The sequence below is a fragment of the Schizosaccharomyces octosporus genome, assembly GCF_000150505.1.
Source record: "Schizosaccharomyces octosporus yFS286 unplaced genomic scaffold supercont6.3, whole genome shotgun sequence".
NCBI classification, from domain to species: Eukaryota; Fungi; Ascomycota; class Schizosaccharomycetes; order Schizosaccharomycetales; family Schizosaccharomycetaceae; genus Schizosaccharomyces; species Schizosaccharomyces octosporus.
Window position 1 is genome coordinate 2280521 of NW_013185621.1, and position 27649 is coordinate 2308169.

The 27649-nt window shown below is 37.3% G+C and overlaps 10 protein-coding genes across 10 annotated transcripts; 6 read left to right on the forward strand and 4 right to left on the reverse strand.

The window, feature by feature from the left end:
- Positions 1-572: 572 nt before the first annotated feature.
- Positions 573-3793, forward strand: SOCG_01574 (RNA-binding protein Prp24; the record flags this gene model as incomplete). The annotated part of the gene is made up of 3 exons (XM_013164527.1): positions 573-804; positions 936-1201; positions 1250-3793. The coding sequence occupies 3 exons, from the start codon at positions 573-575 to the stop codon at positions 3791-3793; spliced, it is 3042 nt and encodes a 1013-aa protein (XP_013019981.1).
- A 39-nt stretch (positions 3794-3832) lies between these two features.
- SOCG_01575 (NatC N-acetyltransferase complex subunit Mak10) lies at positions 3833-6004 on the reverse strand (the record flags this gene model as incomplete). Its single annotated transcript, XM_013164528.1, has 2 exons — positions 3833-4264; positions 4304-6004. 2 exons carry the CDS (start codon positions 6002-6004, stop codon positions 3833-3835), a joined length of 2133 nt encoding a protein of 710 aa, XP_013019982.1.
- A 66-nt stretch (positions 6005-6070) lies between these two features.
- SOCG_01576 (ARS binding protein Abp2) lies at positions 6071-8367 on the reverse strand. The gene has a single exon (XM_013164529.1). It carries the CDS (start codon positions 7829-7831, stop codon positions 6254-6256), a length of 1578 nt encoding a protein of 525 aa, XP_013019983.1. The 5' UTR covers positions 7832-8367; the 3' UTR covers positions 6071-6253.
- A 1206-nt stretch (positions 8368-9573) lies between these two features.
- SOCG_01577 (CENP-C protein) lies at positions 9574-11805 on the forward strand. The gene is made up of 4 exons (XM_013164530.1): positions 9574-9720; positions 9820-10130; positions 10221-11588; positions 11627-11805. The coding sequence occupies exons 1-4, from the start codon at positions 9650-9652 to the stop codon at positions 11740-11742; spliced, it is 1866 nt and encodes a 621-aa protein (XP_013019984.1). The 5' UTR covers positions 9574-9649; the 3' UTR covers positions 11743-11805.
- Positions 11806-11873: 68 nt separating this feature from the next.
- SOCG_01578 (ribosomal protein subunit l44) lies at positions 11874-12220 on the reverse strand (the record flags this gene model as incomplete). The annotated part of the gene is made up of 2 exons (XM_013164531.1): positions 11874-11986; positions 12031-12220. The coding sequence occupies 2 exons, from the start codon at positions 12218-12220 to the stop codon at positions 11874-11876; spliced, it is 303 nt and encodes a 100-aa protein (XP_013019985.1).
- Positions 12221-12567: 347 nt separating this feature from the next.
- SOCG_01579 (F-box protein Pof12) lies at positions 12568-13942 on the forward strand (the record flags this gene model as incomplete). Its single annotated transcript, XM_013164532.1, has 2 exons — positions 12568-12714; positions 12758-13942. 2 exons carry the CDS (start codon positions 12568-12570, stop codon positions 13940-13942), a joined length of 1332 nt encoding a protein of 443 aa, XP_013019986.1.
- Positions 13943-14244: 302 nt separating this feature from the next.
- SOCG_01580 (60S ribosomal protein L19) lies at positions 14245-15117 on the forward strand. The gene has a single exon (XM_013164533.1). The coding sequence runs from the start codon at positions 14326-14328 to the stop codon at positions 14905-14907; it is 582 nt and encodes a 193-aa protein (XP_013019987.1). The 5' UTR covers positions 14245-14325; the 3' UTR covers positions 14908-15117.
- Positions 15118-15326: 209 nt separating this feature from the next.
- On the forward strand, positions 15327-16505 carry SOCG_01581 (actin-like protein Arp10; the record flags this gene model as incomplete). Its single annotated transcript, XM_013164534.1, has 2 exons — positions 15327-15540; positions 15592-16505. 2 exons carry the CDS (start codon positions 15327-15329, stop codon positions 16503-16505), a joined length of 1128 nt encoding a protein of 375 aa, XP_013019988.1.
- Positions 16506-16615: 110 nt separating this feature from the next.
- Positions 16616-24481, forward strand: SOCG_01582 (U3 snoRNP protein Utp20). Its single transcript, XM_013164535.1, has 3 exons — positions 16616-16734; positions 16792-16878; positions 16939-24481. Exons 1-3 carry the CDS (start codon positions 16693-16695, stop codon positions 24298-24300), a joined length of 7491 nt encoding a protein of 2496 aa, XP_013019989.1. The 5' UTR covers positions 16616-16692; the 3' UTR covers positions 24301-24481.
- On the reverse strand, positions 24350-26881 carry SOCG_01583 (transcription factor). The gene has a single exon (XM_013164536.1). It carries the CDS (start codon positions 25774-25776, stop codon positions 24541-24543), a length of 1236 nt encoding a protein of 411 aa, XP_013019990.1. The 5' UTR covers positions 25777-26881; the 3' UTR covers positions 24350-24540.
- Between the last annotated feature and the right edge of the window lie 768 nt (positions 26882-27649).

Here is a 27649-nt window from a genome sequence, read left to right on the forward strand (position 1 = left end):
TTTCTTGAGTCTGTCTATGATCGAAAATGGAAGAGATCTCCCGTATTCGTAGCGTTTAATATACTCTTTCCATCATTTTTCTAAAACAGAATAGGGATTTCTGGTAAAAACGGATTCCACGACAAGCAGATATAAAGCATTTGAATCTCTTCTTATTCACACATTCTTCGTGTGTTATTTTAATGTAAGCATATGATACATTACATGTCTTCCAAAACGAGTCAGAAAGTGTAAATAAGAGGTTTGGAGTCTCACAATATAAACCTTTCCAAATGCCTGAAATTCATTTCAAGCAGTAACATCTCATAGATTTGAAGAAAAAGGCACCTTTTCTCTAAGAATAGCAAAGGTACAGCACTCCTTGCCCTCAAACATTGGTCAACCATTCTGAGGAGAATCGTGAATGTCTGCTTCCATTAGATCTTTAGTTAATGAAGAGATATAAACATTAGGTTAGCTATAACAAGAGTTAGCCTAATTTTTGTTCACCATTGTTCAGAAGTTCCTCTACAGTTCTTCGCTTTTACTTACCTCATACCAAACACCAAGTAAACCAAATTTGGTGAGACAGGATGAATACAGCAGGGAATCTGGAGCATGAAGATTTAAAAATGGACGTGGATACAACAATGAATTCAGAATCGAAGCCTTCCCTTGTTTCTGAATTACTGGAGTTTACACTTCAGTATCCTTATAACTATGAAGGTCATGTCAAACTCGTAGAAGAACTGAAACGTCACGGACTAAAAGAGGATCTTCATGCCGCGAGAGAACGATTTCAGAGTCTTTTTCCTCTCTCAGAAGGTATGTTGGATGAATGTGAACGTAGCGGTCGGTTTTATGAGTATTTATTTCTTTTTGACTTGCTACAGGAACATTCATCATCCAAGCTTGAAAATGATATCACATTCAGTTACTAATAACTTCATGTTTAGATATATGGATTGAGTACTTGGAAGACGAAAAGGCAGTGTGCAATACTCTTAAAGACTATGAACGAATTGTCGGTTTATTTGAAAAGGCAGTGACAGACTATCTGTCGATTCGTCTTTGGCAACTATATTTGGAGTTTTTATTGACGCTGGTCGATCCAAGCACATTTTCTTCTGAGAATGCCGAGCTGCAAGACGTGGTTTCTCTACAGGATGTCTACAGCTTATTCGAAAGAGCATATGAAATATGCAAATACCATTTTAGTCAGGTAAGTGAGTAGATAATTTTTTCAGTTTGCTAATTCATATGGATTTAGAGTCAGATAATATGGGAACAATTTTTGGAATTTCTTGAAGAAACCGGTGAAAACCTATTCGAATCCGATCAAGATAAAACCGTCAGAGATAGGATGCATGAATTTTATCTTGAAAGACTAGAAACTCCTCACAGCCAAGTTGGGGATACGTTTTCATCATTTTCATCTTTTGTTACCAATAACTGGTCACAAGAAGAATACGAAGTCATAATGTCGAACACGAATAAGGTATATGAGATGAACTTATCAAAGTATAAGAAGATATATGATAATGAATTGCAATTGAGTGCTTCAAATCATTCCCTGGAATGCTACATGGACATCCTTAACTCTGAATCCAGACGAAGCACCGCTATTTTTCAATATGTTGCGACCCTGTATGAGAGAGCTATATGCTTTTATCCTCTCGTAGGTGATCTATGGCTTGAATATTTGGCTTGGGTAAGCAAGTCTGATTTTCCTCCTCAGGCTTATGCTATAGCAGAACGTTCTGTTCGGAATTGCCCTTTTGTAGGGAAATTATGGGCTATGAAGCTTTTATATATGATAGTTGTTGGTTTGTCTAACAATTCTATTCACGAAGAGAAAGAAAGATGTTTAAAGATGAACTTACTTTCTGGATTTGATGAGTATTGTGCTTTTTTCTCAGAATATCTTAAACTTTGCATATATATTTCCTCTAATGAACTAGATCCCGCCCATTATATTAGAAATGAGATCCAAATTATTGAGGATTTCATGCACCATCATTTCCCCGGGCTTCGAGATTATAATTTGCGCATCGAAAGTGCTAAAATCAATTTGCTTATTTCCTTAAATGATTATGACAGTGTTGAGAATTGTTGGATTAAACTTCAGAAAGATTTCCAAAAGAGCGCGAAGTTTTGGATCCTTAGATACACAGCTACATTGCGATATAATCCAGAATTAGCTATTGATTCTTTGAGGAAAGGTCTGTATAAGGATCTCGACAATCCCATGCTATTATTTGAATTTTACGAATCAGTTGTGACGCTTAATCATGATTGTTTTACCTCTATCTCTCAGTTTTATGATTTTACGCAAGCGAAAAGTTTGTTTGTGAAGAGGAGTCTTACTTCTCAAGCACAAAACCAACAACCGATTCCCTCAGTGGAAGAAGTTCAAGAACAGACAGTTGCATCGCCTGATCGCGCCAAAAAGAGGAAACCTGAAGATGACGAAAGTTTGTTGAAAAGGTCGAGATTACCTGAGAAACATCGCAATAGAGAAGAGTTTACTGTACTAGTTAGTAATCTTCCACATGACATTACCGAAAAGGACTTACAACAGTTCTTTAAAGAGTGCGGCAAGGTTTTGCAAATACTTATTTACGATGACAACCATGGAAAAAAGCTAGCGCAAATTGAATTTTCCGAAACAAGTGAGGTTCTGGCTGCTAAGACTAAAGATATCAAACAAATAAAAGGGCACGAAATTTCCGTACAGATTCATGTTGATACCACCCTATATGTTACTAATTTTCCGCCTACATTTGATGAAAATAAAATTACGGATCTCTTCTCAACGTACGGGCGGGTTGTACAAGTTCGGTTTCCAAGTCTAAAATATGACACAAACCGACGTTTTTGCTATGTTCAAATGAGCACTCCAGAAGAAGCGTACCATGCATTACAATTGCACTCCAAAGTATTAGAAACCCGTTACGAGTTGAAAGTATTTATATCAGATCCTAACAAAAGTGGAGCTAGAAGTGGGGCTGTATACGAAAAAAGAGAGCTTTATTTAACCAACGTTGACTTTGATGTTAATGACAGTCAAGTCCGCGAGTTTTTTATAAAGTATGGCACCGTTGAAAGTGTTCGACTGCCTTCAAAAGCTTCTACTAAAGGTCACATGGGGTTCGGCTACGTGATTATGTCTTCTAGTTCAGAAGCCGAAAATGCTTTAAGTGCTGCTGGAAAGGTTTTAGGAAAGAGAGTTTTGAACGTTGTTATATCCCAGCCCAAGAAAGCTATTAGCAAAGAAAAAGTAACAAAAGATAGGGGACCAACGTTTACTAAGATGCTTAATAGGGATTCTACCGATAGTAAAACTCCACCAACCTCACTTAATCAGGTTCATAGTAAAAGCCTAGGAATTATTAATGTTGATCAAACGATCAACGAACCAAGATTAAGATCTGTGTTTGAGCCATATGGAGAGATTTTTAGAGTCGTACTGCATCCCGAACATGAAGGTGCAATTGTTGAATACGTTGACATACATAATGCTGGTAAAGCAGCCCTTGCCGTGGAGGGTATGAAACTGAGCGGTCGAGAATTACATGTAACAACCGTGAACGAAATGATGCACAACAAACCCAACTATAATCAAGCATTCGTCCCCAAACCACGCCCACGCAAGGCTGGGGCAAGATTAGGCTTTCAGAAAACTCAGAATTCGAGCAACCAAACTGATATTCAACAACAGTCTAAGAATGAGGAGAATGATACAATGCAGATTGATCCGCCTAAGACCAATGATGATTTTCGAAAATTTCTATTTAAAGACACACAAAGCTAAATCCGGTGAATTGATATTTTTCATTATAAGTCTACGGAGCTAATGCATGACTAAGTTAGGCAGACTTTTGCCATAGGTGTTTTCAAATTTCACTTTCTTTCGCGAACTTTCATGAAAATCTTGCAGTGTAACAATATTTGCTATACAGCAGCACATTAATTCTTTTAGATAGTTTTTCTGTAAATCATAGGATAGTTCGTGCTGACTACTTTCCATCGGTAATTTTAGTACTTTAAGTAAGGTTTTTTTCGATTCCTCAAAAGATTGTAGTGTTCCTTCTAAAAGTCTTTCTTTAGGTAAGGATTGATGGTATTCAACATTCTCGCGTAATTGAGACAAGGATATCGATTTCATTTCGCTTAAATGTGCAAACGGTCTAAAATGAGCTTTAAAACTGGATAAGATTACTTTCTCTTCCTTAAAAACTGAAGGATAGGAGAAAACACCATACTTTAATAATGTAAGTGATAACTGGTTTGTTAGTCTCAAGTCATCAAAGATAATACTTACAAGAAAATATCCGAAATAAACACTCTTCTTTGCTTCCAATTCGTCTATAAGGTAGCTTAGAAAATTAAAATTAAATGCCTCGGGTTTCGCTCGGCTAATAACATGTCGAAGATGTACTAAGTGCTTTCCAAAGACCGAATCTAAATAGGAAAATAAATATGGCCATTCATGGGGTTTGTGAATGTCTTGCTCAAAAGAGGTGGTGAGAATTAACTCCACGATGACGAATTTTAGATGAAGAGCAAAATCAGAAAATTTACTAATCATGGCTTCGTCCAGCGAAGCAAGTTCACTAAACTTCCCATCTATACTATTCGCCTGTAATTGGCCTATTACGCAGTCAGGGAGCAAATTAATTAAATTTCGACGGAATCTGCATGGGTTATGTGTAGCAATCCTTAAAAAATCTAGTAGGAAACCAGAAGAATGACTCAAAAAACCTTCAAGCTCAGATTGAACTTCTATATTAAATTGACTGGACACTAAGGACATGGACTCAGGATTGTAAAAGGAAGAAGGAAGGCTAGAGAATTGATGGACGCAAGAGAGAAAAAAAGTTATAGGGTTGTACATCATGCAGACACCACCGCCAGACAAAAGAAAGGTCTGTAATGAGGAACGAACATATGGTTCAGGTACTCTGCTTGGCCGTGTAGTGTCGATGCAAAATGACAAGATAGAAGTAGGTGAGGCTGGTGTTTGCGTCCGTAGGGCAATTTTCATATCATTAGCAAAGTACTGCAATCGTTCGTATGCATCCTCTAAATTACAAGAAGGAACATGACGAGGAGGAGCAGTAACAATGAGTTGCGCTTGTATTCGACTATCCCAGTATTGCTTCATTATATTTTCCCGGGCAGTTTCCTCAACCAGTTGTAATTCATTCAGTAACTCTGGAACGCAGTGACTAATACTTTCTAAACTTTCGTTTAAATCTTTAATAGAATTTCTCTCATAAACACGTAAAATTGACACGCGCAACTGTAGCCGCGTCCTAATACCCACTAATAATGCACGAGTACTAGAGTCCTTCTTGGTTTCGTTATCGAGGTATTGAATGCCTTCGGACAAAAGATCATAAATTTTTTCCATGGGATAAGTTTCTAGAAGGGATAATTGATAGGAAAAGGAGCTCATATCTTCCTCGTCATACATATTGCCAGTCAAGAACTCCTTACGTACATAATCACAACTTTTAATAACTCCCAGGACGTATGGAAAAAGAACTAAATCCGTCAGTGTATCCAACTTTTTCCTAGAAAATCCCATGTCCTTAACTCTGGAAATAGGAGTTTTACAGACATCAAAAACATGTTTACTGCAAAAAATACTCTCTGACATAGGAATACCATAATGCCAATCACTCTCAGCTGTAAAGATACCATCCATTATTGTAAGAATCTCAACAGGATTTAGAGCTTTAGCAATATCAACGTTCGTTTCAGAGTAATTGATTCCACTATCCATTTTCGGATCCATGATCTCGAACGCACTAATTGAATCTAGTAAGGTAAAACTGGGATGACAAATAAGTTCCTCTTCTTTTAATGAATGAACTGCATTGAAATAAGCAGATGTACAGTCCTCATATCCGTCTCTATCCACACGATTTTCATTATCCTGACCAGCAGGAGCTTTTAAGAACTGATTTTGAGAATCACCGCCATAAAATAAAGAGGAAAAACTAAAATCTGGCATCATATCAATGGAATGTTCTCCCCATCAACCAACTACGAAGTGTTGTAGTAGCTGATTAGTTTTAGCGGGCTAGGGAGTTCTCGTTGAGTACACCGAAAAGCAAGTAGTTTATTCATAATTAGATTTATTTATTAAATAATAGCTAGCTATTAGATTCATATCTAGATAAATATCAAACAAAAAACTGTAAAAATGTAATACTTTTAAATTAGTCTCGTAAAGGTATACGGAATACAAAAATAAAAGAGGGATCTAATTGAAAATAGCATTCATAACTTTCCGTTTCAGGTTTTCAATCTCATTGTTCTTTTGGCGTAACTCGGCATTCAGCTTTGCGATTTCTAGCTTTAATGTTGACACCGAGTCCAGGGATCCCAAAGTACTTACGGCAGAGTTCGTTCTTTGAACCGTGGCATCTTTTAGAATAGTAGGCTCTGTCAAAGCTTGTAAATTAGGAGTTTTTTCGGAGTTGAATGTATGACATACGGTTGCACTGAGGGGCCCCTGGTGAACAGACCATATGAGTCTGTCATTATTAGCTTCGATAATTTCAAGTGGGGAGGAAACGAGAGCTAACATGGTATGAGAAATGTTCCTCATGTTGTTAACCCTTGAGGAAGGAACATTTGTGGGTATGTAAGTAGAAATTTCATCTGTGTAGCTATTGAGTAAATAATTTACCTTTTCTGTTGGTAAATGAGCTGCATGTGAAAAAGCAGCCCGTAGCATAGTATTTTGAGCGTGCATTAACTTATCAAAACGTTCATACCAGCCGGTATCTATGTTTATTGGAATCGATACTTCGGAATGCAACTGTTTTAATTTATTTCTTGCACCTGGGGGACGACCTCTTTTCCGCGGAATACCCTTCTCTTGCTCAAAACTATCGGCATCAACATTTGCAGATCTAGACCAAGAGTCACTCAGGGTGTCGCTTTCTTTTGGTGAAGCAACGTTTCGTAACTCATCTGGCCACTGTTGCCAACTGTTGGCGGGATCTATTGTATCGGCAACGTTTACAGATTCTGAATCTTGGAAAGAATTTTCATGTCTGTTGGAATCAGTCGTCCTCCTTGGTAATTGGGTTGATTCATTTGACGAATTAAACATATTCGTACTTTGTTGAAGTGATGAACTTGGAATATTTGAAGGGTGGTTTCGTTGATGTTCGACAGGATCAACAGCAATGTTTTGTGATGTAGGCATTAAAAGTGAATGAGGAGTTGGACAGTTTTCAGAGTCATCATGGACGAAACCAAGGCTTTGACTATCAGTTCCTAAATTGTGATCCGTCGAAGACATCCAGTTGGATGGAGAACCGGAAGCGTGCAGTACTTCCATTGAATTGCTATGATGAGCAACCAAACCAGCACGTAACCCTTTGATTACCAAATCATCATTAATATTAACATTAGATCGTAACTGAGGTTGACTTTCCGGGATTTCCAAATAATATTCATTGGGACGGTTCAAAAGATAATCAAAGAAGGCGTCCACATGCATTTGATTCATCCACCGTTTCAAACGAACAACATATTGTTGAATTTTTTGACTAGATTGCTCATCCTTTCTTTCAACGCCCAAGAAACCAACCAGTTTAGACCAAGAGCTAATCACTTTCTGATGGTATTGCCGAATTAATAGAAATAAGACCCAAATGTCAAACTTTTGGCCTTCAGATTTTGGAATTGAATTAAATGCAGTCGCTAGTTGTCTTGTATCTGCCCCTGCATACCAAGGATTGCAGCATAAACAGAACTGGCAAAACTTTTCCGTTATGTTGTCCGCATTGATATCGAGCCTAGAAGGTAATAGTGTGTAGAAGTTCATTCTTTTTCTCCAGATAAGAATGTTTCTAGTGTGATATAATGCCCGAATTTGAAACGGAATGATTTGGAAAGTATGCAATCACAGGAGATCAATTTACTTAAGGGAAAAATAAAGAAGATAAATTCCACCCGAAAAGATATAATCTTTAAATTTGTAGTTTTATCCGTACCTTGAGTTGTTTCCCGACAGACCAGCTGAAGATTTTTGGAACAGGATGCCTGAAGAAAACATAAGAGTTTTTATGGGAGTAGCAGCAAATTATGTTTCAATAAATACTTCAAATGTGTTTCCTTCCTAGACAACTTAAACAGCCATGTATTTAATTGCCAAGCTTCATTAGCCAAACTTCGTATTTCACAATTCCACTGAAATGAGGTTAAAAAATATACAGAATACAGTAAAAGAAAGAAGCAAGGCAGCCTTTATGAAGAAAGGTATACAAAAAGTATCAGGAAGATGGAGAATGGTAAACAAAAGAAATGATAGTCAAAACGTGTAAAAGATTCGCATTTGTTACTTTTGAGTTGTCACCTATAAAGTACCATGAGAAAAGATTTACTGGTTTTTACGCTTCTGCTGAAAAACAAAAATTAAGTATCTACAAGTATTATCTAGAAGCTGGTTTTTACTGTTCACTTTAATGCCAAGACTACAATCTGGATGGGTGTCGACTCGAATCATTATTTTCTGCACTTTTCTTTGCCGAAGACCAAGACTTGTAAACCAGTAACTGTTGTATTTTCTTTATATCATTGATAGATATGTTTTTAGCTGATTGTAGACTAAAATAGTTGACGCTATGCGGTTTGCAACATAGTAAACAAATATCGTGTTAGTAAACGAATATAATATGGTTCAAAAGCACTTATAAGGCAACTTCCTGGGCAAGAAAGAATGAATTTCTAAATTCATTAACATATGAATTCAAATTATAATAATGATCTTGGTAGGAGGAGCTAGTCATAAAAGGCATCTTCTTTGTTACTGATTATGTTAAGAATTCGTCTGTTTCGAAAGGGCCATACTTTCACTTTACTTTTAAATTTTTATTTATTTTTTGAACTGAAAAGTCATTCATTGTGTTATTAATAAGAACGACTATAGCTATTTATCATTTTCTACGATTGTAAGCAATTGGGTTTTTGAGCACATTGACGAGTTCAAGAAGAGATTTTCTTGGTTGATATATATAAACTAATGCAATAATGATTTGAGATTCATGAAAGCATACGTTTGATTTATTGTTTACGTTTTACGAATATGAAAATCGGGTTCCATTCCATATCCATACGTGAAAAAGCTAAAAGATTCTCAGTAATCTACATATAAATCTTTTACTTAATTATACATACTTAATGAAGCACAAATATCTTGCTCACTGCTTGAATCGTCTTGGTTTTTATTATTCTTCCATGTAATCTTGATATCACGGACTTTGCTTTTCATTTATAATTGAATTGTATTTTTCTTCTTTAGAGTTTGAGTGGTTACTTTCATATTTCACTCTTGTAATACAAAGTCAAATTTTAGAATCGTTGGATCTGTATATTCTACTTGAAATCAAATCTGAGAAATGATCGAGATGATCCTAAACAATCTAAATGAAGACTATTTAAGTTGTTAACGATAAATTTCAAAGTGTTAGGATTATAAGGATAAAAGGACTGAAAGTAGCCCATCCTATTCTAAATCATGTAGACCCTAGGGCGCGTTCCTACTACACGTAAATAAGAAATTGAGGAATCATTAAGCAATTCACTTCTTTCTATGAAATAAACGATTAAATTCGTTTCGAATGTATTTATTTATAAAAATACAATGAATGAAGGGTCCAGTGTCCCAGTAAAACACAGAGAAAACCAATTTTTTGAAATTGGCGTTGTGGGCAGGTATTCTAAATGCTACAAAGTTTTTCATATATATCAATGTTATGAGAAATTTATTTTTTAAAATTTAGTATTGTTATGGTGTTTATTAACTTGGGATAGGAAAACTGGATTCACTGTTCCTCAAGATGTCAAAAAGGGAGCTGATGGTTTTGATGACATGGACGCGTATTTCTTGTCGGATGGGTCAATTCATCTAGAAGATGAACAGGATGAACCATCTAATCAAGAAATCGCCCAAAAACGCACTGCACCGCTTGTTTCTCCTGATGTTAATGAACAAAATCACGATTCACCTGTTAATCCTCATTCAGATTCCTTCCAGGAACGAGAAAATGAACCTCCATCTTCACCGTTACTGATGAACTCTAAAGCCTTGAGAGCTAGTCGTGAATTTTCTGCGCCATTAATGGGTAAGTACTTTGCTTTCGTTTTTCGGATCAGTTCATTGCTTTTCTGAACAGAAATAGAAACTCTTAAATTACTAACCACTGCAATTTTAGCTTCAAAATCGCCTACTCGTTCTTCTCACTTATTTGATGAACCTAATGATCTTAAGTATACACCTAACAATACTGACCTATCTTACCAAAAGAAAAACAATAAAGTAGTAGATTTTTCAAGGATGAAGCTCTCTCCCGATAAAAACAACTTCGAACCTAGGAGAAGTTCCGAGTTCCCTAACCGATCAGCTCCTTCAAATAGCAATCCATCTTCATCTGAATTTTCCTTCAGAGAAAAACTACCTGTTAGTAAACAAGTTAAGGAATTAAGGAAACCAAAAGCTTGGAATTCTCCAAAGAAAGGATCTGAAGTAGATGAGATTCGCATCCGACCTACACATAAAGCGCTACTACCGACTTCACCTTTGAAACCCCAAGCACAAACGACCCGCCAAACCATAAATGATATAATCAAGGAAACAACACCCTTGCCTTCACCTCAACCAGAGTCAGATTCTTCGGATGTTCCGATCTCTCAAATACCCCGGTCTTCAGAAAAAGCTACCAAAGTGAATAAAGATCAACAGAATGTACAACCCGAAGGAAATAATACAGAAAAAGCAATCAAAAGACGAGGAAGACCACGGAAACAAAAATATGAAGCCGAAAAGGATGTCGGTAAACCAATTGAAGAAAAAGTTGAAAAAGAAATACCAGAAGATAAGAAACGACGAAGAGGAAGACCAAAAAAGAAAGATTTACCACCTAAACAAGAGAAAGAATATGTTCAAGAAGAAGTACAAGATGTACTTAATGATGAGCCTCGGAATGAGAAGCATGAAAATATTGCTGAGGGTTTGCGACGATCCAATCGTACCAGGATAGCTCCATTAGCCTTTTGGAAAAATGAACGCGTCGTTTATGAGCTCCAAAAAAACAAAACGGAAACACCAGCCTTACCAGAAGTGAAAGGTGTTATTCGTATTGACGATCCTACCACGCAAAAAAGGAAAAGGAAAAAGGTTCGATCTGAAGGGCGCAAACAAGGAACAAAAGAGCCATCACCGCCAGCCCCAATGGAAGAAGATGGTAACGAGTCGGGTCCGTTTGATGAAGAAGTGAATTGTCCGGTATTGTCTTGGAATCAGAAAAACCAGAAATCCTCAGAAGCAAGAACAATTGGATATGCCTTACCATCCGTTAAATTATATCAAATTCGAAATCAACAGACCAAATTTGCGAGTTTATTCAGCGATCCAAATTTTTTTGGAGCAGGGATCCTGGAACTTCCTGTTGGCTCAGAAAAACCCGTGAAACCATCCAAACATAACCTCATGTCCTTTTGTATTCTACAAGGCTATTTAGAAATTATGGTTAATACGACAACATTCAGAATGAGAAGGGAAGGAGTATTTATTGTTCCTAGAGGTAAGTCTTTTATTTTTTTATGGAAACTAACTTTTCAGGGAATTATTATAGCATAAAAAATATCGGTCATGATGTTGCTCGTTTATATTATACACAAGCGGCCGATACGCTGGACGACGAAAGACGGTATAATAAGGAACCTGCTGTTAAATAATCTCCCGGGGGAGTAATCTTGTATATAATGTGTATATATTATCATTTAATTAGACATTTGTTTACAATCATCGTATGTGTCCTTCACTGTAGTGTATAACGACCCATAATTAAATGGATTTCAAAAGTAGTTTACTTCTGAATCATGTCTTTAAACTTCAGCGTTCTGCTATAACTATCGATCATGTCGCTGAGTCTGTCGACATTTATCTTTGAAGAGTCAATAGACAACTTCTTACCATCCTCTGTTAACTTGGTTAGATATCAAGAATAAAATATCACCACTTACTATATAGAACTTCTACAGTTGGATTGACATTAGAACCTTTAGGAGCGATAGAGCTTGTTAAAAACATGCCATAATTCGTTCTTGCACTGTCTTTGTTTGCTAAAGCTAAAAGAAGTCTTGCGGAACGGCTTGTCTTAGAGAAAGGATTCAAGTTCATTATAGATAATTTGTTTATGAAGCCAAAAATCATTTTATGAGGCGATTTTGAGTGCAGAACTTTAAAATTATGTTTTTTAATTTCAATAAGGGCAATTCTACACTATATTTTGATCGTAAAAGGCAATATATTGGATATTCCGTTCAGATGTTCTGGGTAAGCTTAGACTGGAAGGCAATAACTCAAGACCTTCCCTTTCAGATATTTTTCACTCCTCGATTCCTAACTTCTTATTTTTTTCTTAGCATTGCAATTGCTATTTTGAAACTCTACTAAACTTACGCTAATAATCAGAACTTTTTTTTTTTTTTTTTTCCCAAAAAAATCTCGCTGGTTTGCAATACAGACAGTCCACGTTTTCTTGCAGAATAGTTTTTATTATGAGTTTAAAAGCCAAAACGAAAAATCCAGCAAATATATTTAGCCATGAAACTCTGCTTCACATATTTGAGAGCCTTTCATCTCGCGATATGGTTGCATTAGAAAGAGTATCCAAAAGTTGGAAATCAATTGCTCAAACCTCATCTGTAAGTAACCTTCTGGAGTTACATCTTTACTAACTGCATTTAGGTATGGCACAATCTTTTCCTTTCAGAGTTTGGGAAAAATCGTATTCGACGGAGGGCTAGAATTAACAGAATTCGTAAAAACTGGAAAAATGAATTCAAAAGTGAGAGTAATTGGGATTCTGGAACTTGTAAAAAAGAAGTTTTCTCTCTGTTTAAAAACAAAAATACCGCTGATACAGATAAATCAAAGTTAGATATCACCGTAATCCACAAGGGACGCTTGTACACATGCAGTACGACGACGTTATATGAGTGGTCTTTGCACGATAACAAAATGACATGTTTGAGTGCGTTACCGTTTCCAGAGAAGTACAGGGTCGATTCTCCGACTGCTATGTGTGTGGATGGTAACAATTTCTATATAGCGTTGGAATCTGGAGCGGTACTTCAAACAAAGCTTACTCAAGATGGGTTCAATAGCTTTAATAGTGTTCTATATATTGATAACACAATTATATCCCTTTCTGTGCGACACAATCTGCTGTGTGGATTGACAAAAGATGAATCGTTATACATTTTTAAGGTCAAAAACTTGTCGGCAGCTTGTTTTCAATCACTTGGAAAATTCTCTGTTTCGGGGGTTAAGGTTCCTATTTCAATTCATATAGAAAGTGATCTTGCTTATTCACAGAAAGTACCCATCGTTCGACTTACATACAGCGAATACATGATTGCTCATGGATGGACCATTGGATCACAAGAGTTTTGGATTTCGGATTCAAAGATTATAAAAAATCGAGTTGGACAACGTCAATCTTCGGATATTGCTTTTTCTTCGCAACCCGCCTCAAGCATCTACCAACAGGGTCCTTATGTCTTAAGCTCTCACGCAGATAATACATTAATGCTACACTATATCTCTTCTAGCCTTGATTCTACTCATATTCAGTGGGGAGTTCAGCTTCGAGGACATGTTTGTGGTGTGGAAAAGTCTAAACTATTCGATTGCGGAAGAGTCGTATCTGTTTCTAAAAATTGTACTGAAATTTGTTTATGGGATCTTCAAAACTATAAAGAGGTGAAAAAAGCTACGCCGTTTATGATTGAGTCAAAACGAATTTTTAGTCGATATATTGAAGATTATGAACAAAACAAGACTCAAGTGCAGGACATTGGGTTATTTGACGATACGGTAATGATTACACTTTCAGATGGAAACGTTATGGCATTCCTTTTTCATGCTTAGCGCGGTTAAAGATGGTGAACTACTTCTATTCTCTATAATATTTATGGTATTTCATTTACATTGACAACAAGTTTGGTATAAAAACCTGCTGTTAATTTGCAATAGTATAATGAAAAATTATTTCGGTAGTCTAATTGTAAGGTGGTTTCTCAAAGTATAACAGACCAAATTATTCTGTCTGATTTTAAGCACTTTCAACATCCTCTATTCTAATACTTCATGATATTCTTTTCGGGTTTCTTTTCCTAACTTCCATATTCCCTGTCAACCTTTTTTAATAAAACCTAACCCTACCCTAAGCGTGACTGCCCACATACACCAAAAGAATTGGGCAAGAGTACAACTGGAAGGACCGTCCGTCCACCAAAAAACAGCGAGAAAAAATGGCCAACCTCAGTACGCAGAAGCGCCTTGCTTCTTCCGTTTTAAAATGCGGCAAACGTAAAGTTTGGATGGATCCCAACGAACTTAGCGAAATCAGCAATGCTAACAGCCGTCAAAACATCCGTAAGTTGGTTAAAGACGGTTTGCTCATCCGCAAGCCTAACTTAATGCACTCTCGCTTCCGTATCCGCAAGACCCACGCTGCTAAGCGCCTTGGTCGTCACACCGGTTATGGTAAGCGTAAGGGTACTGCTGAGGCTCGTATGCCCTCTGCTGTTGTCTGGATGCGCCGCCAACGTGTCTTGCGCCGCCTTCTCCGTAAGTACCGTGAATCTGGCAAGATTGACAAGCACCTTTACCACAGCCTTTATTTGGCTGCTAAGGGTAACACCTTCAAGCACAAGCGTGCTTTGATTGAACACATCCAACGTGCTAAGGCTGAAGCCAACCGTACCAAGTTACTTCAAGAGCAACAAGATGCTCGTCGTGCTCGTTCCAAGGCTGCTCGTCTCCGTAGAGCCAAGGTTGTCGGAGAAAAGCGTGAACAAGCTTACACCGCTGCTGAGCAAATTGAGGAGTAAATGAGTGTACCAAATCTTTCCTATAAAATAAGTTTTGCTGCATAATTTATTACGATCTCAAACTGTTTTAAACGAATATGTTGACACGTAGCGTAAAATTGCTTTTGAATATTATGATAAATAGGAATAGTAGTACTTGACTCGGTTGGTAAGTTTCGCTGAGGTTTATTTAAATTGTTCATTATTGAGTAAATAATAAAGTGTGAATGGATAATAACTCCATAGTTTAGAAGACACTAAGTATGTGTTTCTCACAATTGACGAAGGCACACGTTATCGATATAAGTGTCGATATTCCTTTGTTCTAAACTCCAAACCAAACAATATTTATTTGTAGGACATCAAATAAAGGCTACTATTAAGCATTAAAATTCTTAACTTGCTTGTTAAATTAATACCTTTAAATAATAAAACAAACAATGTCAACACTTTTAATTCAAATTGATGAGAAGTCAATTTTTTTGGGCATTCCTGAAGAAGAACGCCCGCGGATAAGGCACATGTATAACAGCAATGAAGTTGCAGAAAACCTCGCAGAACAATTGATGTATTCTATCATACGTCTCTGCTCCACGCTGCCCAATATAGTATTGCAAGATACTTGCGTCGTTTTAGTTGTTGATCTATTCTTGAGTAAGAAGGAGAGAGAATCTATTTGCAAAATATTATTTTTAAACCTTAAAGTGAAAGCAATTCTATGGATGTATTCTGCTCTTACGGCTACACTGAGTGCTGGGTCCAAAGACGCACTTGTCATTGACATAGGATGGTATGAAACAAAAATAATCCCTATTGCCGATTTAAAAGTCCTGAGCAATTTAATCCATATTTCCAACAAAAGCACTATCTCAGTGATAAAATACATGCATGAGTGCTTAGTAGCAGTTTGTGCAGCCTCAGATCCGACAAATGCTTCTCGAGCTGATCTTGTGCCTCTCTCGTTTCAGGGCCTTCTTTCATCCCTTCTTAATTCTTCTGTCTATCCTTATGCAGATCTAGATATTCCTTTCACGATGAATGCCGAAGAAACGGTTCGTATGTTCCACAATTCCCCAAGGAACCTAATGACTCTCGCTTCTAAAGCGTCTCACCATACTTCTCAAGAAACGCATCTCCTGTTTGATAACTGTCAAAATGATCGAGTCAAATTACAACCTTGGATACCGGCTGCTTGTTTAGACTCACTTTTCCATGGTACAGATTCTACGCATTTAGACCTTGTAGAACAAGCCTTGCCAAATCTTCTGCAAAAGGTCATTCAGTTACTTCCCATGGATCTCAGAAGACCTTTATCAAAAAAAATTTTGCTCATAGGACCTTTGGCTTCTATACCTGGGATGTTAGAACGTTGGAACCATGAAATGATCGCACGAGGGATGCCTGTCCACTGTCTTCAATCACATTATCAAAACCCATTTCATGCTTGGTATGGAGCCACTATCTCTTGTAAATCGCAAATGGGGGATCTCAATATGCATAGTTCATCAACTTCTGCTGAATATGCCAAACAAAAATTACCTCCATCTCCAATGCTCTACTTCAATTCCCAATATTCTCGGGGAATACCCTTACCGGAATGGTGGTTTCCCCAGATTTAAAAGCTCAAACCATCTCAGTAAACCATTAATAACGAGATAATTTTTTTTCCTTTAAGACGCATTAAACAAATTAGCGAACATGTGCCGCCACACTAAAGTTTTGCTTACCAGTTTTGTTTGCAATTTCTACGTGCAGAAAGCAAAATCCATTTATCGTGGTTAATTGCTTTGAAATCTCGCAGGAGACATGAAAGCTGCTGCGCAGAGTAATAGTACGAAAAATTATGTGGTACGTATTATATGATGAACTAACATAAACCGAAATGAAGCTAATCAACTTTTTTAGTTCTTACCGTTTTCCAAACGTGTAGACAATTTAAAAATTGATGTTGCCCATAAAGTACGCCGGGCAGCTGATATAGAAGATGAAAATGTAAGTTTTCGAAGATGTTTTGAGATTGGAAAAAATTTGACAAATACTAACAACGAATAGCTTGAGTCGTACTTTATCTCTTGCTTAAATAAGTGGGTAGAATTGAATCTTTCAACTCATTTTACCAGTTTCTTGAGGGAGGTTTCTCCTTATACGCAATCACTTCCTCAATTGATTTTTCACCAAGAGACTATTTTCTCCATTCTCGAGAAATATGCTAGTGAAGGTAATTCGCTTTCTTTACAACCATTATTGGAACTGATCACTCAATTTGCTCGTGATTTAACGACCGAATTTGCTGTGTATGTGGACCGTACACTACTATTGTTATCCAAACTCGTGCGTTCTACTGAGCTAGAAGTTGTTGACTGGTCTTTTCACGCTGTTGCATACCTTTTTAAGTACTTGAGGAAAATTCTAGTTCCTCAATTAATTCACATCTATGATATCTTGTCTCCATTATTAGGTAAACAAAAAGAAAAGGCACATGTCATTCGGTTTACCTCGGAAGCTCTTTCTTTTTTGTGTCGCTTATGCAAAGAAGACATTGCTTATCCATTTGTTCATCATGTCTTGGATGATTTGAACGGAAATTTCTCATCTCAATATTTGGAGGGTATTGTTATTCTTTTTTCTCGCATTATCGAAGGCGTTGGTTCTAGTATTCATTCAAAAGGTATTACTTTCTTAAAGATCCTTATGAATCCTCCTGTTTATGCATTACCAAAGGCCACGTCTGTGTGTATCCCCGTTTTGATTTCCATCATTCATCATTCTACTATAGAGTCTTTTGTAGACGTTCAGGATGTACTTATCCAAAAGATTACGGAGAATCCTTCTCTTTATATCAAATCATTTATAGTCGTCGTTGCTACCCGGAAGGGTGCCAAGCTTTCAAACTTCTCGGCTTTCCTTGAAGTCTATAGAAAACTTATAGAGACTATTTCTTGGGAATCTGCGGAATATTCCTATTTAACTTTAGTATATCAGTTAGGAGCGTATTTATTTACGTATCCCGACGTTTCTGCCGTTATTCCTCACAGTACACATATCATAGGCGTCCTACAGCAAGGCCCTCCCTCATTGTTTTTATCATTTGCTAACTTTATACAAAAATTGAATCATCAGAGATATGTTTCCTTTGTTAGGCCTGCGTTGTCTAAATATGTATCTTCGCATCCTAATCTTGAAATGGTTCATATGGCTGTTATGGAAATGGTTTTTGATAAAGAAGTATCTTTAACACCCAACATAGTGAACGCGGTTTCTAAGAGTTTATCGAAAGTATCTTTTTTAACACAAACTGGAGACCTTTTGACTGAAAATGAATTAGCTTCTGTATGGTCTCAATTAATATTAATATCCTGTTCCAGTATGGATGAAGATCAAGTGTATGATTGCTGTTTGCGACTTTTAGGAAAAACAAAAGGTTTATCTACGCCTTCATTGCTTTATGGAAATTTGGTGGGCTTAATTTTAGCTATCGTCAACGAAAAGTCGAGTAAAAGTTTGAAGAATGATACATCACGTTCACAAAAGGTAATGGATTTGGTGTTGCCTAAGTTTGAGCTGTATTCCTCAAGCAAATATTTCTTGGAAAATTTAATACCGTTCGCATCAATGAAAATTGATTCCATTGGAAAATTTATGGATCCCATAATAAATTCCTTGCTAAAAAATTTGATAAACGGAGCTGCTGGTCTTAGAGGCGTATCAATAAATTTAGTTATCACTATTATTGAAAGCGTCAAGGGACAGTGTTCTGCTCCTTTACTACATGTCAGGGACTTAATACAAATGCCACTTAGCCCCGCAACAAGCCGAGATGCAGTTGTACTTGCTCGCAACATTGTCAGCAAAGTAACTCTTCTTTCAGCTCAGGATAGAAAAATTGCTTTATATTCTTTGATTGGGTGTATTTTAGTCAGGTTTACTCCTGTCTGGAAGGATTTTGCGAAGGCAATAACAAGCTTGGTTAACAAGGAACTAGAGGGAGAATTTATGACTATAATGTTTACTTGGCTATCTTCTCCTAATCCACCGGCAAATTTGCTAAACGAAGAACAACAGTCAATGCTTCGTTTTGAACCTTCTGAAGTTAATTATCTTTCCTCATTGGACAGGTACGAGTTTACTTGCCCATCTTTTGCAGCTTCCGAAGAGACATTTAGCACTTGCATGTTCAATTTTGAGGAACCCAGGGTGCAGAGCATAAAAAGTTTGTTAAAGCCTTTAGAAGACAATTATTCAAATCTTCCTTCATATCGTTCACAGAGCTTGCGTATTTTAAATGAATCCTCCGATTTGGTTTATAGCCATATTGGTCGAATTGATGATTATCTTTTTAGTCTTCAACATGGATTTGAACTAAACACGGATTGGTCTCGTCAAGATGTGTATATGCTGTTAGGTCTTTATTCGCATCTTCAAGGACAAGAACACACAAACAATGCAAGTAAACGAAAGGAGTTTTTCCTCTGGGGTCTTAGTGTTAGCGACTCCAAGGTGCAAGCTTCTGCATTAGATGCATTATTTTGTTACAAAGACGAGAGTTTGAATGTCTATGAAGGAAACTTAAAGAACTTGCTTGATGACAAAAAATTTAGAGATGAATTAACTACCTTCCTTTTTGTTAATCCAGAGGACAGTATAATTCAGGAGCCCCATCGTTTAAATCTTATGCCTGTCGTTATTGGAATTTTATATGGTAAAATGACCTCCGCAGCATATGGCGGTCAAAAAAATCAAAATGCTCGACGTTCTACTGTATTATCTACCTTGGGTAACATGAGGATTTCGGATCTAGAATTATTGATAGGTTTGATGCTTAGGCCTTTTGAAAGTTTGCCTCGGGATTTTGTTAATGAAACAGATCCTCTTGGTCTTGTTAAATCGCTACCGATAATCTCTCAAAGACGTCAGATTGGATTCCTTTCGATGGTTGAAGAGCTTCTTAAGCAAATATCTTCAAAGTTAAGTCCTGTGGCACCCTCAATTGTCAATGCTGTTCTGTACAGTCTGTTGTTCGCAGATCATATACTTGTGTCTTCTAACGATCCTGCCTCCCCTGAAGTTAAGCTCGCCCATACTATTCGCCATAATTCATTAAAAGTGTATTTATCGTTTTTGACTTCCTGCCCTGATGTCAATTTTGGCCCTTATAATGTGTTCATATTTAAGTATTTCGTTCATCCAAAACTTTCGAAGTTTGCGACTGAGAATACTCAAAGCGTTTCTACGTTAATGCAAATATTCAAAGTATGGTTTGAGAGTACTGCATATTTATCCTCGGTTTTAGAATTTGGCAGTTCCATAGTGAAGGTGTTATTAGATGTAATCTGTCAATCTACCGTTAAGATACCTGTTATTCTTTTCGTGTTTGAGGTTCTTAATAGTGTGATTGTACAAGCTCAGACTGAAGACATGGATGAAAAGTATAGACGGAATGTTGCTTCAGTAGTGATACTCCCTAACGTTAAGTTAATATTTGAAAATCTGTCCGAAGTACTTGGGAAGCCGGTTTTTTCTGACAACAGTCGAGTATTAGATGGATCAGTGGTGGTCCTTACCAATATTTCTGAATTCATATCTAGCGAACTTGACTCGTCACACCTACTTGACTTACTCGTTCAATTTTTGAAGAAGCCAAAGCGATTGGTGCCTACTCCCGTGAAGGCAAATATACTGGAGCTGTTTGCTCGTTTTCTTCCCAACAATAAACCATGGGTGCAAGCTTCGATAGCAGAGCCTACAAATTTCGAAACGTTGATGCAAATGTATGCTCATATTGACGAATCTTCATCTCGCAAATCTTTGAATGGCATATTAAGAGCCTTCAGCGATGTCAATAACGACCTTGCATTTGGTTCGGTCTTTTCAGAAGAGGTTAATTCGTTATCTCAAAAGCGACTTGATGAACCTGATTTTGAACGTCGACTGTCAGCATTTACTTCGTTAAACGAAAACCATTATGCTAATATCACCAACTTAACTTGGTTGCCCGTACTCTATAACTGTTTTTTCTTCATTAGAGATGAAGATGAATTGTCTATTAGGAGCAGTGCGTCACTTGGAATTAAGCGCTTTATTGACACTATACCTTTGAATGGGGAGTACGATGCTTTTAAAGCCTCCATATTCCAAAATTCTATTCTTCCTTACATAAAAACGAACATGAAGCACAAAAATGAATTTATTAGACAGGAATTCTTATCTTTGCTTAATTATTCAATTGCCAAACTGCCTACTTTTGAAAGTATTTCTGATATGCATGCATTGCTTTTTGATGGAGATGAAGAAGCCAACTTCTTTAACAATATTCTTCATATTCAACTACATAGAAGACGACGTGCAATGAGGAGATTGGCCACCATATGCGATACTGGTGTTATCAAAAGTTCGAACATTTCCCATATAATCTTACCTCTATTAGAGCATTTTTGTTTTTCCTTGAATATTCCTCAAACGTTGATTGACGATACTGTACTAACCATTGGCGATATCGCTAAGTGGTTGCAATGGAACCAATATCAGGCAATACTTAAGCGCTACATTGGATTGCTTAAGAATGCTTCTATGGACCAGAAAATCGTTATTCGGTTGATAAATGCATTAGTAAGTGCCTTAAGGCCATTGGAGGTTGCCGTCGCGTCTTATAATAAACCAGATGAAGAGGATATGGAGGAAGACAATGATGCATTGACATACACGAATGCTCTTACCAATAGTTTACCAGAAAAGTCGAAGTTGACAGCTTGTTTCGATCACCAAATTCTTCCTCCGTTACTTCTTTATCTTCATATAAGAGAGGAGTCGACGGTAATGCTTCGTGTTTCAGTTGCTTTGTCAATAGTACAGTTGATCGCAATGCTTTCAGATGAACAGATTGCATTACGCTTACCATCCGTACTCATTGACATTTGCCATATCCTTCGAAGTCGCGCCCAAGAGTCACGGGATGCTACTCGAAAAACTCTTTCTTCTATTGCAAAGGTTCTGGGCCCCAAGTATTTCTCCTTTATCCTTAATCAATTAAGACTTTCTTTGCAGAGAGGTTACCAATTGCATGTTCTTGGATATACCGTACATTCACTGCTAGTCACAGTTGAGGAGGTATATCCCTATGGTTCCCTTGACTATTGTTTGGATAGTCTTTCAACTATATTTGTGCACGAAATATTTGGTGAGGTAGGTTTAGAAAAAGACGCTGAAGAATACAAGTCGAACGTCAAAGAGATTAAAGGGAACAAGAGCTTTGATTCATACGAGATTATTGCTCGTATGTCTAGCATTGAAAGCCTTGGTATCCTTTTACGTCCTGTGAGAAATGTTCTATCTGAAACAACATACCCTAGATCTTTAAGGAAAGTGGATGAATTGTCAAGAAGATTGTCCATGGGTGTTATGGCTAATAAACAAAGCGCGACGCAGAAGGCTTTAGTTTTTTGCTATAATGTTTTCGATTATGTGACCAAACAGAATGCTATCATCTCTTCAAGTGATAGCGCGGAAGGACATCAGAGGAAGCCCGACCATTTCGCAAAAAATTCGAAGAAGCTCGTAAGGTTTGCGATGGATGCTCTTCGAGGGATTATTACCAGACATAAGGAATTACTTACCTCTCAAAATATGGCCGGATTTGTACCCATTATTGGGGATGCTTTATTAAGTGACTCTGAAGAACTAAATATATCCGCTTTGCGTATCATAGTTGTTTTACTCCCACTGAAAATGTCTCAAATTTTTTCAGGTAGTCCGGTTTTCATTTCGCAGGCTATTAAGTTGATACAAAATTCTCCAACTACGAACTCCGATTTGTGTCAAGCTAGTTTAAAATTTGTTGCTAGCATTTTGCCTTACGAAGGTGTCGAGATCAAGGAGTCTGCTTTAAGCTATCTTTTGGAAAGGATTAGCGGTGACATAGAAGAGCCTGATCGTCAAGGTGTTATGTTTTCTTTAGTTAGAGCTAGCATTGCTCGCAAAGCTATGTCAGCAGAACTTTATAAATTAATGGATAAAATCCGTGACATGATGGTTACAAACCATACAAAAACAACCCGTCAAACTTGTCGTCATTTGTATTATGGTTTTCTCTTGGATTTCCCTCAAGGAAAAACTAGGTTCGCAAAGCAAATGTCCTTTATCTTAAAAAATCTCGAATATGAATTCGCGCCTGGCAGAGAATCAATAATGGAATTATTGCATGCTATCCTAAATAATTTTAGTAACACTCTTCTGAAAGAGTATCTTCATGGAATTTTTCTTGCTTTGGTAATGGTTCTTATCAATGATCCTGAGCCACATTGTCGTGAGATGTCTGCTGAATTACTAAGAACGGTTTTCCAGAGAGTAGACGAAGAAAGCTATACCTTGATTAGACAACTTTTGTTTACCTGGATTTCTAACAAGTCCAATTCTGGCAAAAATCTAAGCCGAGTTGGGATGCAACTCTTTGGGTTATTATTTGAAATTTACGGATTCGAAAAAACTCAAGAAGTTGAAGTATTCACTGGTGCATTGATTAATGTTCTGCAAACGGCAATTGACAAAGCTGATGATGCCCTAAATGAGTGGGAAATGCTTTATTTTGGTCTTCAGTCATGGCTAAAGCTTGTTATTGCTAATTCAGTAAAGGCTTGTAGTCATGATTATGAGCAAATTTGGACTCGTCTTCGGTATGTTCTTCTTTTTAAGCATTCTTGGGTCCGGCTTTCTGTTTCACGCCTTTACGGTTACTTCTTTGCGATAGCTAGTAACACGAGCTTCAATCAAGTGAAGTTGAGAGCATCAGAAGTTGAATTTGGATTGGAATTTGTTTTACAGATTTCAAATGCAATGCAAGCTCAATTACGCAGTTCTTCTCTATCTGAGGAATTGGGAACACAGGTTGTTAAAAATTTGGTATTCTTAACTCGCTGGTTTAATAGCATTCGGAAAGCAAACTCTGAACCTTTTTTGGAAATTTTTGGACGCATGTATAAGAGTTTAAAGAAACAAAAGGTTGAGAGCTTGGATTTAAGCAAGAAATACATGATTCAATGGTTTGTGATTATTATTCGAATCTTCTCAAGTGAAGAATTACTGCCTGTTATTAAGGATATTTTAAGTGCTTTATATAGATATACCGAGTTGAATGAGGCGGAAAAATCCGTACAACAAGAACTTGTAGATACTGTGATTGAGTCTCTTGATGTCCTTCAGTCCAAGGTTGGAACGACTGAATATGTCAACGCGTATCAAGAAGTTCGTCAAGCTAGTCTAGATGTCAGACGCGAGCGACGTGAGAAACGAGCTATTGAGCATGTGGTTGATCCTGCAACCGCTGCCAAGAAAAAGCTGCGTAAAAATGAGAAGAAGCGCGATGTTCGCAAAGAAAAAACGCAGCATCAAAGGATGTTGAATGCTGTTTTTAAAAAAAGGTAAAAGGGACTACATGGTAGAATATTAGGATAATGACTTAATAATACGGATATTGGTGAATTCGGATATATATTAATCTACACTAATTAAGTTTAAGATGGAATCTAATAGAGGTCAAAAGAGCAAGTAGAACAAATAGTAGTATGTAGTTTTCATATAGAGATAAATAATGTATGACTTGATATAAATATGCAATGAAGGAAAAGGACGCAATAATAAGTGGGAAAAAAAACGGAAAACGCATCAGTTTCTTGTTTTTGGTCTACCGCGCCCACGACCTTTTGGTTTTCTTCCACCCACAGTTGAAGGTTCATCGTCACTTACACACTCATCTAAATGAAGACCGGCATCACGACATCTTCCACATGGTCTTTGACGATCACAGCCTTTCTTTGAGCGCCGGCAGCGAGAACAGCGACTTTTTGAAAATGAAGAAGAATCAAAGTAAGTTGGAAATGAGCCTGCGTTGGTGAGTGAGTTTGGATGACTTTCCGATCTTTGATTTGTTAAGAGTTCTTTCTTATCTTCACTGTTGTTTGTAGTAAGCTGTTGAAAGCTTGAAATTGCCTGACTAGTCGAATGTCTCGAGCCATTATTCGAACGTCGACGTTTAGAAAAAGAATATAAAGAGTCACAAATTAAAGAGTCACGTTGATGGGGGTCCACCAAAGGATGTGTCTTGGAAATGAGAGACAATTTTCCAGAAATGGGGTTTTCAGACTTAACATTCGTAGACGAAATTTTGGAAGTAGAATCGGAATTTCGACGATCAGAGGAAGAACTCCCGCCTAGCCGAATAAGTTGCCAAGCAATGTCTTCATCGGAAAGGGACCGTTTCTTTGTATAATCTCTGGGATGCTGATCTATGGAAGAAGTGACTGACGGAGGAGAGACAGGCAAAGATGGATTTGAGTATGAGGGATATGAATTGGATGTTTTCATTGGTGAGTGATCTGTTGGATTTAGAATGGGGGAAATTGAGCTCTTTAGTTCTCCTTTAGTACTTGAAGCGGGAGAGACACGAGTCTGGGAAGGTTGGTCGGATGAAAAAGTGGATTTCGGCGGAGAATGGTGGACCAGGTTAGAAATGTTGGAAACCGGGTGTCGAGCAGGAGCTGAGGAAGAGGAAGAATTAAGGGCAGGAGCATGATGAGAGTGAGAAAGCTGATTTGTAACCGGGTTGTTGGGTGTATGGTAAGTAGCACTAAGGGGAGTAAGAGGATGGCTAGGTTCAGGAGAAGAAATCAAGAAAGATATGTGAGGTGGAGGATGTGAGGAGGAATGAAAGGTTGCGGTAGTGGGTGACCGTGAAGAAGTAGCAGACTTGGACGTAGGCTTCACAGGATCCGAAATAGTGTTGGCTGTAGAATTGTTAAAAGCGACACTGGAGGGAGGAGCCATGGAGGTAGGTATGGAGGGAGGAGGAGCAGCTGAGAAAACGGGACCCGATATGGGTTGCAAGATGCTTTGTAAGTCCATTTGGAAAAGAAGTGAAAAGTATATGAAAAGCTAAGAATGTAAGAGAAACAGATACAATTAGAATCTGATGAGAAAAAGAAAGACAAGAATGGGAGTAGCTGAATTGCGAAAACAAGGCAGAAAAGAGAGAGAGAGAGAAAGAGAGGGACGCACGAATGATGGAGGAAAACAAACAGAAGAAATAAAAAGAAAAGAGAGAGAGAGAGAGAGAGGATAAGGAAAGAAAGGAATAAAAGAAAAAGAAGAAAAGCGTAAGGTAAGCGTTCAATAAATAAACTAAAGGCTTGAAAATAAATAAACGAGAAGAAATAAAAAAGGTAATGTAAAGAAAAGAAAAGAAAACTAGACCGAAAAAATGCGTGAATGAAGTCAAGCTAAAAGCTTTGAGAAGAGAAATTCTTTTAAAAAAGAAACAAAGCTAGAAACTTGAAGAGGGAATAAACAGCAGCTTGGAAAAATCAACGAAGAGTGAGATCGTATTGAGAGTCTACAAGACGAGAAAGTGTGCGGGAGACAGAGACAGAGATAGAGAGAAAAAAAAAAGGAAAAAGAAAAAGAATGAGGCAAAAGGAAAACAAAGGTCAGTTGGGAAGCAGCGGGAAAGAAAGCCGACAAAGCAAGAGTGAAGGCAAAGGGAAGGAAATTAATTGAAAAGGAATCAAAACGACAAGGTAGCAAAATGTGAAACGGAGGAATAAAAGGATGGATGTGTGAGAAGGAGATCCAAGAAAAGAGCGACGATAAAAAAGTTGCCGAAAAGCAAAACAAGGACAATCGTTTGTATCGCAGTAAATAAAGCCAAAAAAGGAAAAGAGGAACACTAAAAAAACGTCGCGGAAAGAGCGAAATAAAGAAAAAGAGGATGGAAAAGCAAAGCAAGACCAAAAGTAGAGATGAACAAGCAAAACGAAGCGAGGAAAAGAAAAGTCTCGGGCTGTCGGGACGTCTTGCGAGGAAGTAGAAAAAGAAAAAAGATGAGCAGACAGTTTTGATAGAAAAGGCAAAAAATAAAGAGCCAAAGATTTGGCAACAACAAAAAGTAAACACTTAAAGAAAGAGAGAAGGGGAGGGAAAGTGCAAAGTTGAAGATGAAATTGCGGAAGTAGAGAAGTATGGGGATCCAAAGTTGACGATCCTCGGTTATGACACATTACCAGTGGGATTAGCAAGTTTCGCTATAATATTACTAAAATAGTACGAAGCGAGATGTAGGGGAAGGTGAAGCGAAATTTTCATATCGCAGACTGTTTTAAGAGGTTTCTTGAAGGAATGAAAGGAGACGCATTTAGAAAAAAAAATCAAAGAATTTATGAAGAATTTTTCTTTGTTTTTCTGTTTTTCTTGGGTTATTTTTGACGTTTTCATGGAAAGGGGCTGTGAAGCGACGGATACGCGGGTTTCTTATGGGGTAGAACGTATTTTAGAATATTGTTAAGCGGTTTTCATGATATCATATTGAAGTGAGAAAAGAAAGAAAAAAAAAAAAAAAAAAAAACTAACAACAACAATACAAAGATATAGACGTTTATAGTTTCAAGTTGTTTTCTTTTTTTAGAGGGATTCTGGTTTGGTTTGTTGGTTTCCATGGATGTCGATTTCGATTTGCTGAGAATATCAAAGGAAGGAAAAGGTATTCTATTCTAAGGATAACGGGTTGTATGGGTTTTAAAGGTTTGTAAAGGCTTGGTTTCTATTTGGTTTTCTTTTGTTGGTTTTTCTTTTTTTTTTGTATGAGGAAACGAACGAATTTGCGATTTGTTTGAGAAAGCTGGATGGAAAACTATTCTAGAGGCCAATGCGATTCTGCAAGGGTGAGTTGATTTTGCATTTCATTTATTAAAAAGGTGATTGTTAAGATAAGGATGTTGTTGGA

Bases quoted from the DNA above. Each gene is read 5' to 3' on its own strand.
- SOCG_01576 (XM_013164529.1), bottom strand. From the start codon at position 7,831: ATGAACTTCTACACACTATTACCTTCTAGGCTCGATATCAATGCGGAC.
- SOCG_01577 (XM_013164530.1), top strand. From the start codon at position 9,650: ATGAATGAAGGGTCCAGTGTCCCAGTAAAACACAGAGAAAACCAATTT. The intron at 9,721-9,819 runs GTATTCTAAATG...AACTTGGGATAG, and splicing joins GAAATTGGCGTTGTGGGCAG to GAAAACTGGATTCACTGTTC. The intron at 10,131-10,220 runs GTAAGTACTTTG...CTGCAATTTTAG, and splicing joins ATTTTCTGCGCCATTAATGG to CTTCAAAATCGCCTACTCGT.
- SOCG_01580 (XM_013164533.1), top strand. From the start codon at position 14,326: ATGGCCAACCTCAGTACGCAGAAGCGCCTTGCTTCTTCCGTTTTAAAA.
- SOCG_01582 (XM_013164535.1), top strand. From the start codon at position 16,693: ATGAAAGCTGCTGCGCAGAGTAATAGTACGAAAAATTATGTG. The intron at 16,735-16,791 runs GTACGTATTATA...CAACTTTTTTAG, and splicing joins ATAGTACGAAAAATTATGTG to TTCTTACCGTTTTCCAAACG. The intron at 16,879-16,938 runs GTAAGTTTTCGA...AACAACGAATAG, and splicing joins CTGATATAGAAGATGAAAAT to CTTGAGTCGTACTTTATCTC.
- SOCG_01583 (XM_013164536.1), bottom strand. From the start codon at position 25,776: ATGGACTTACAAAGCATCTTGCAACCCATATCGGGTCCCGTTTTCTCA.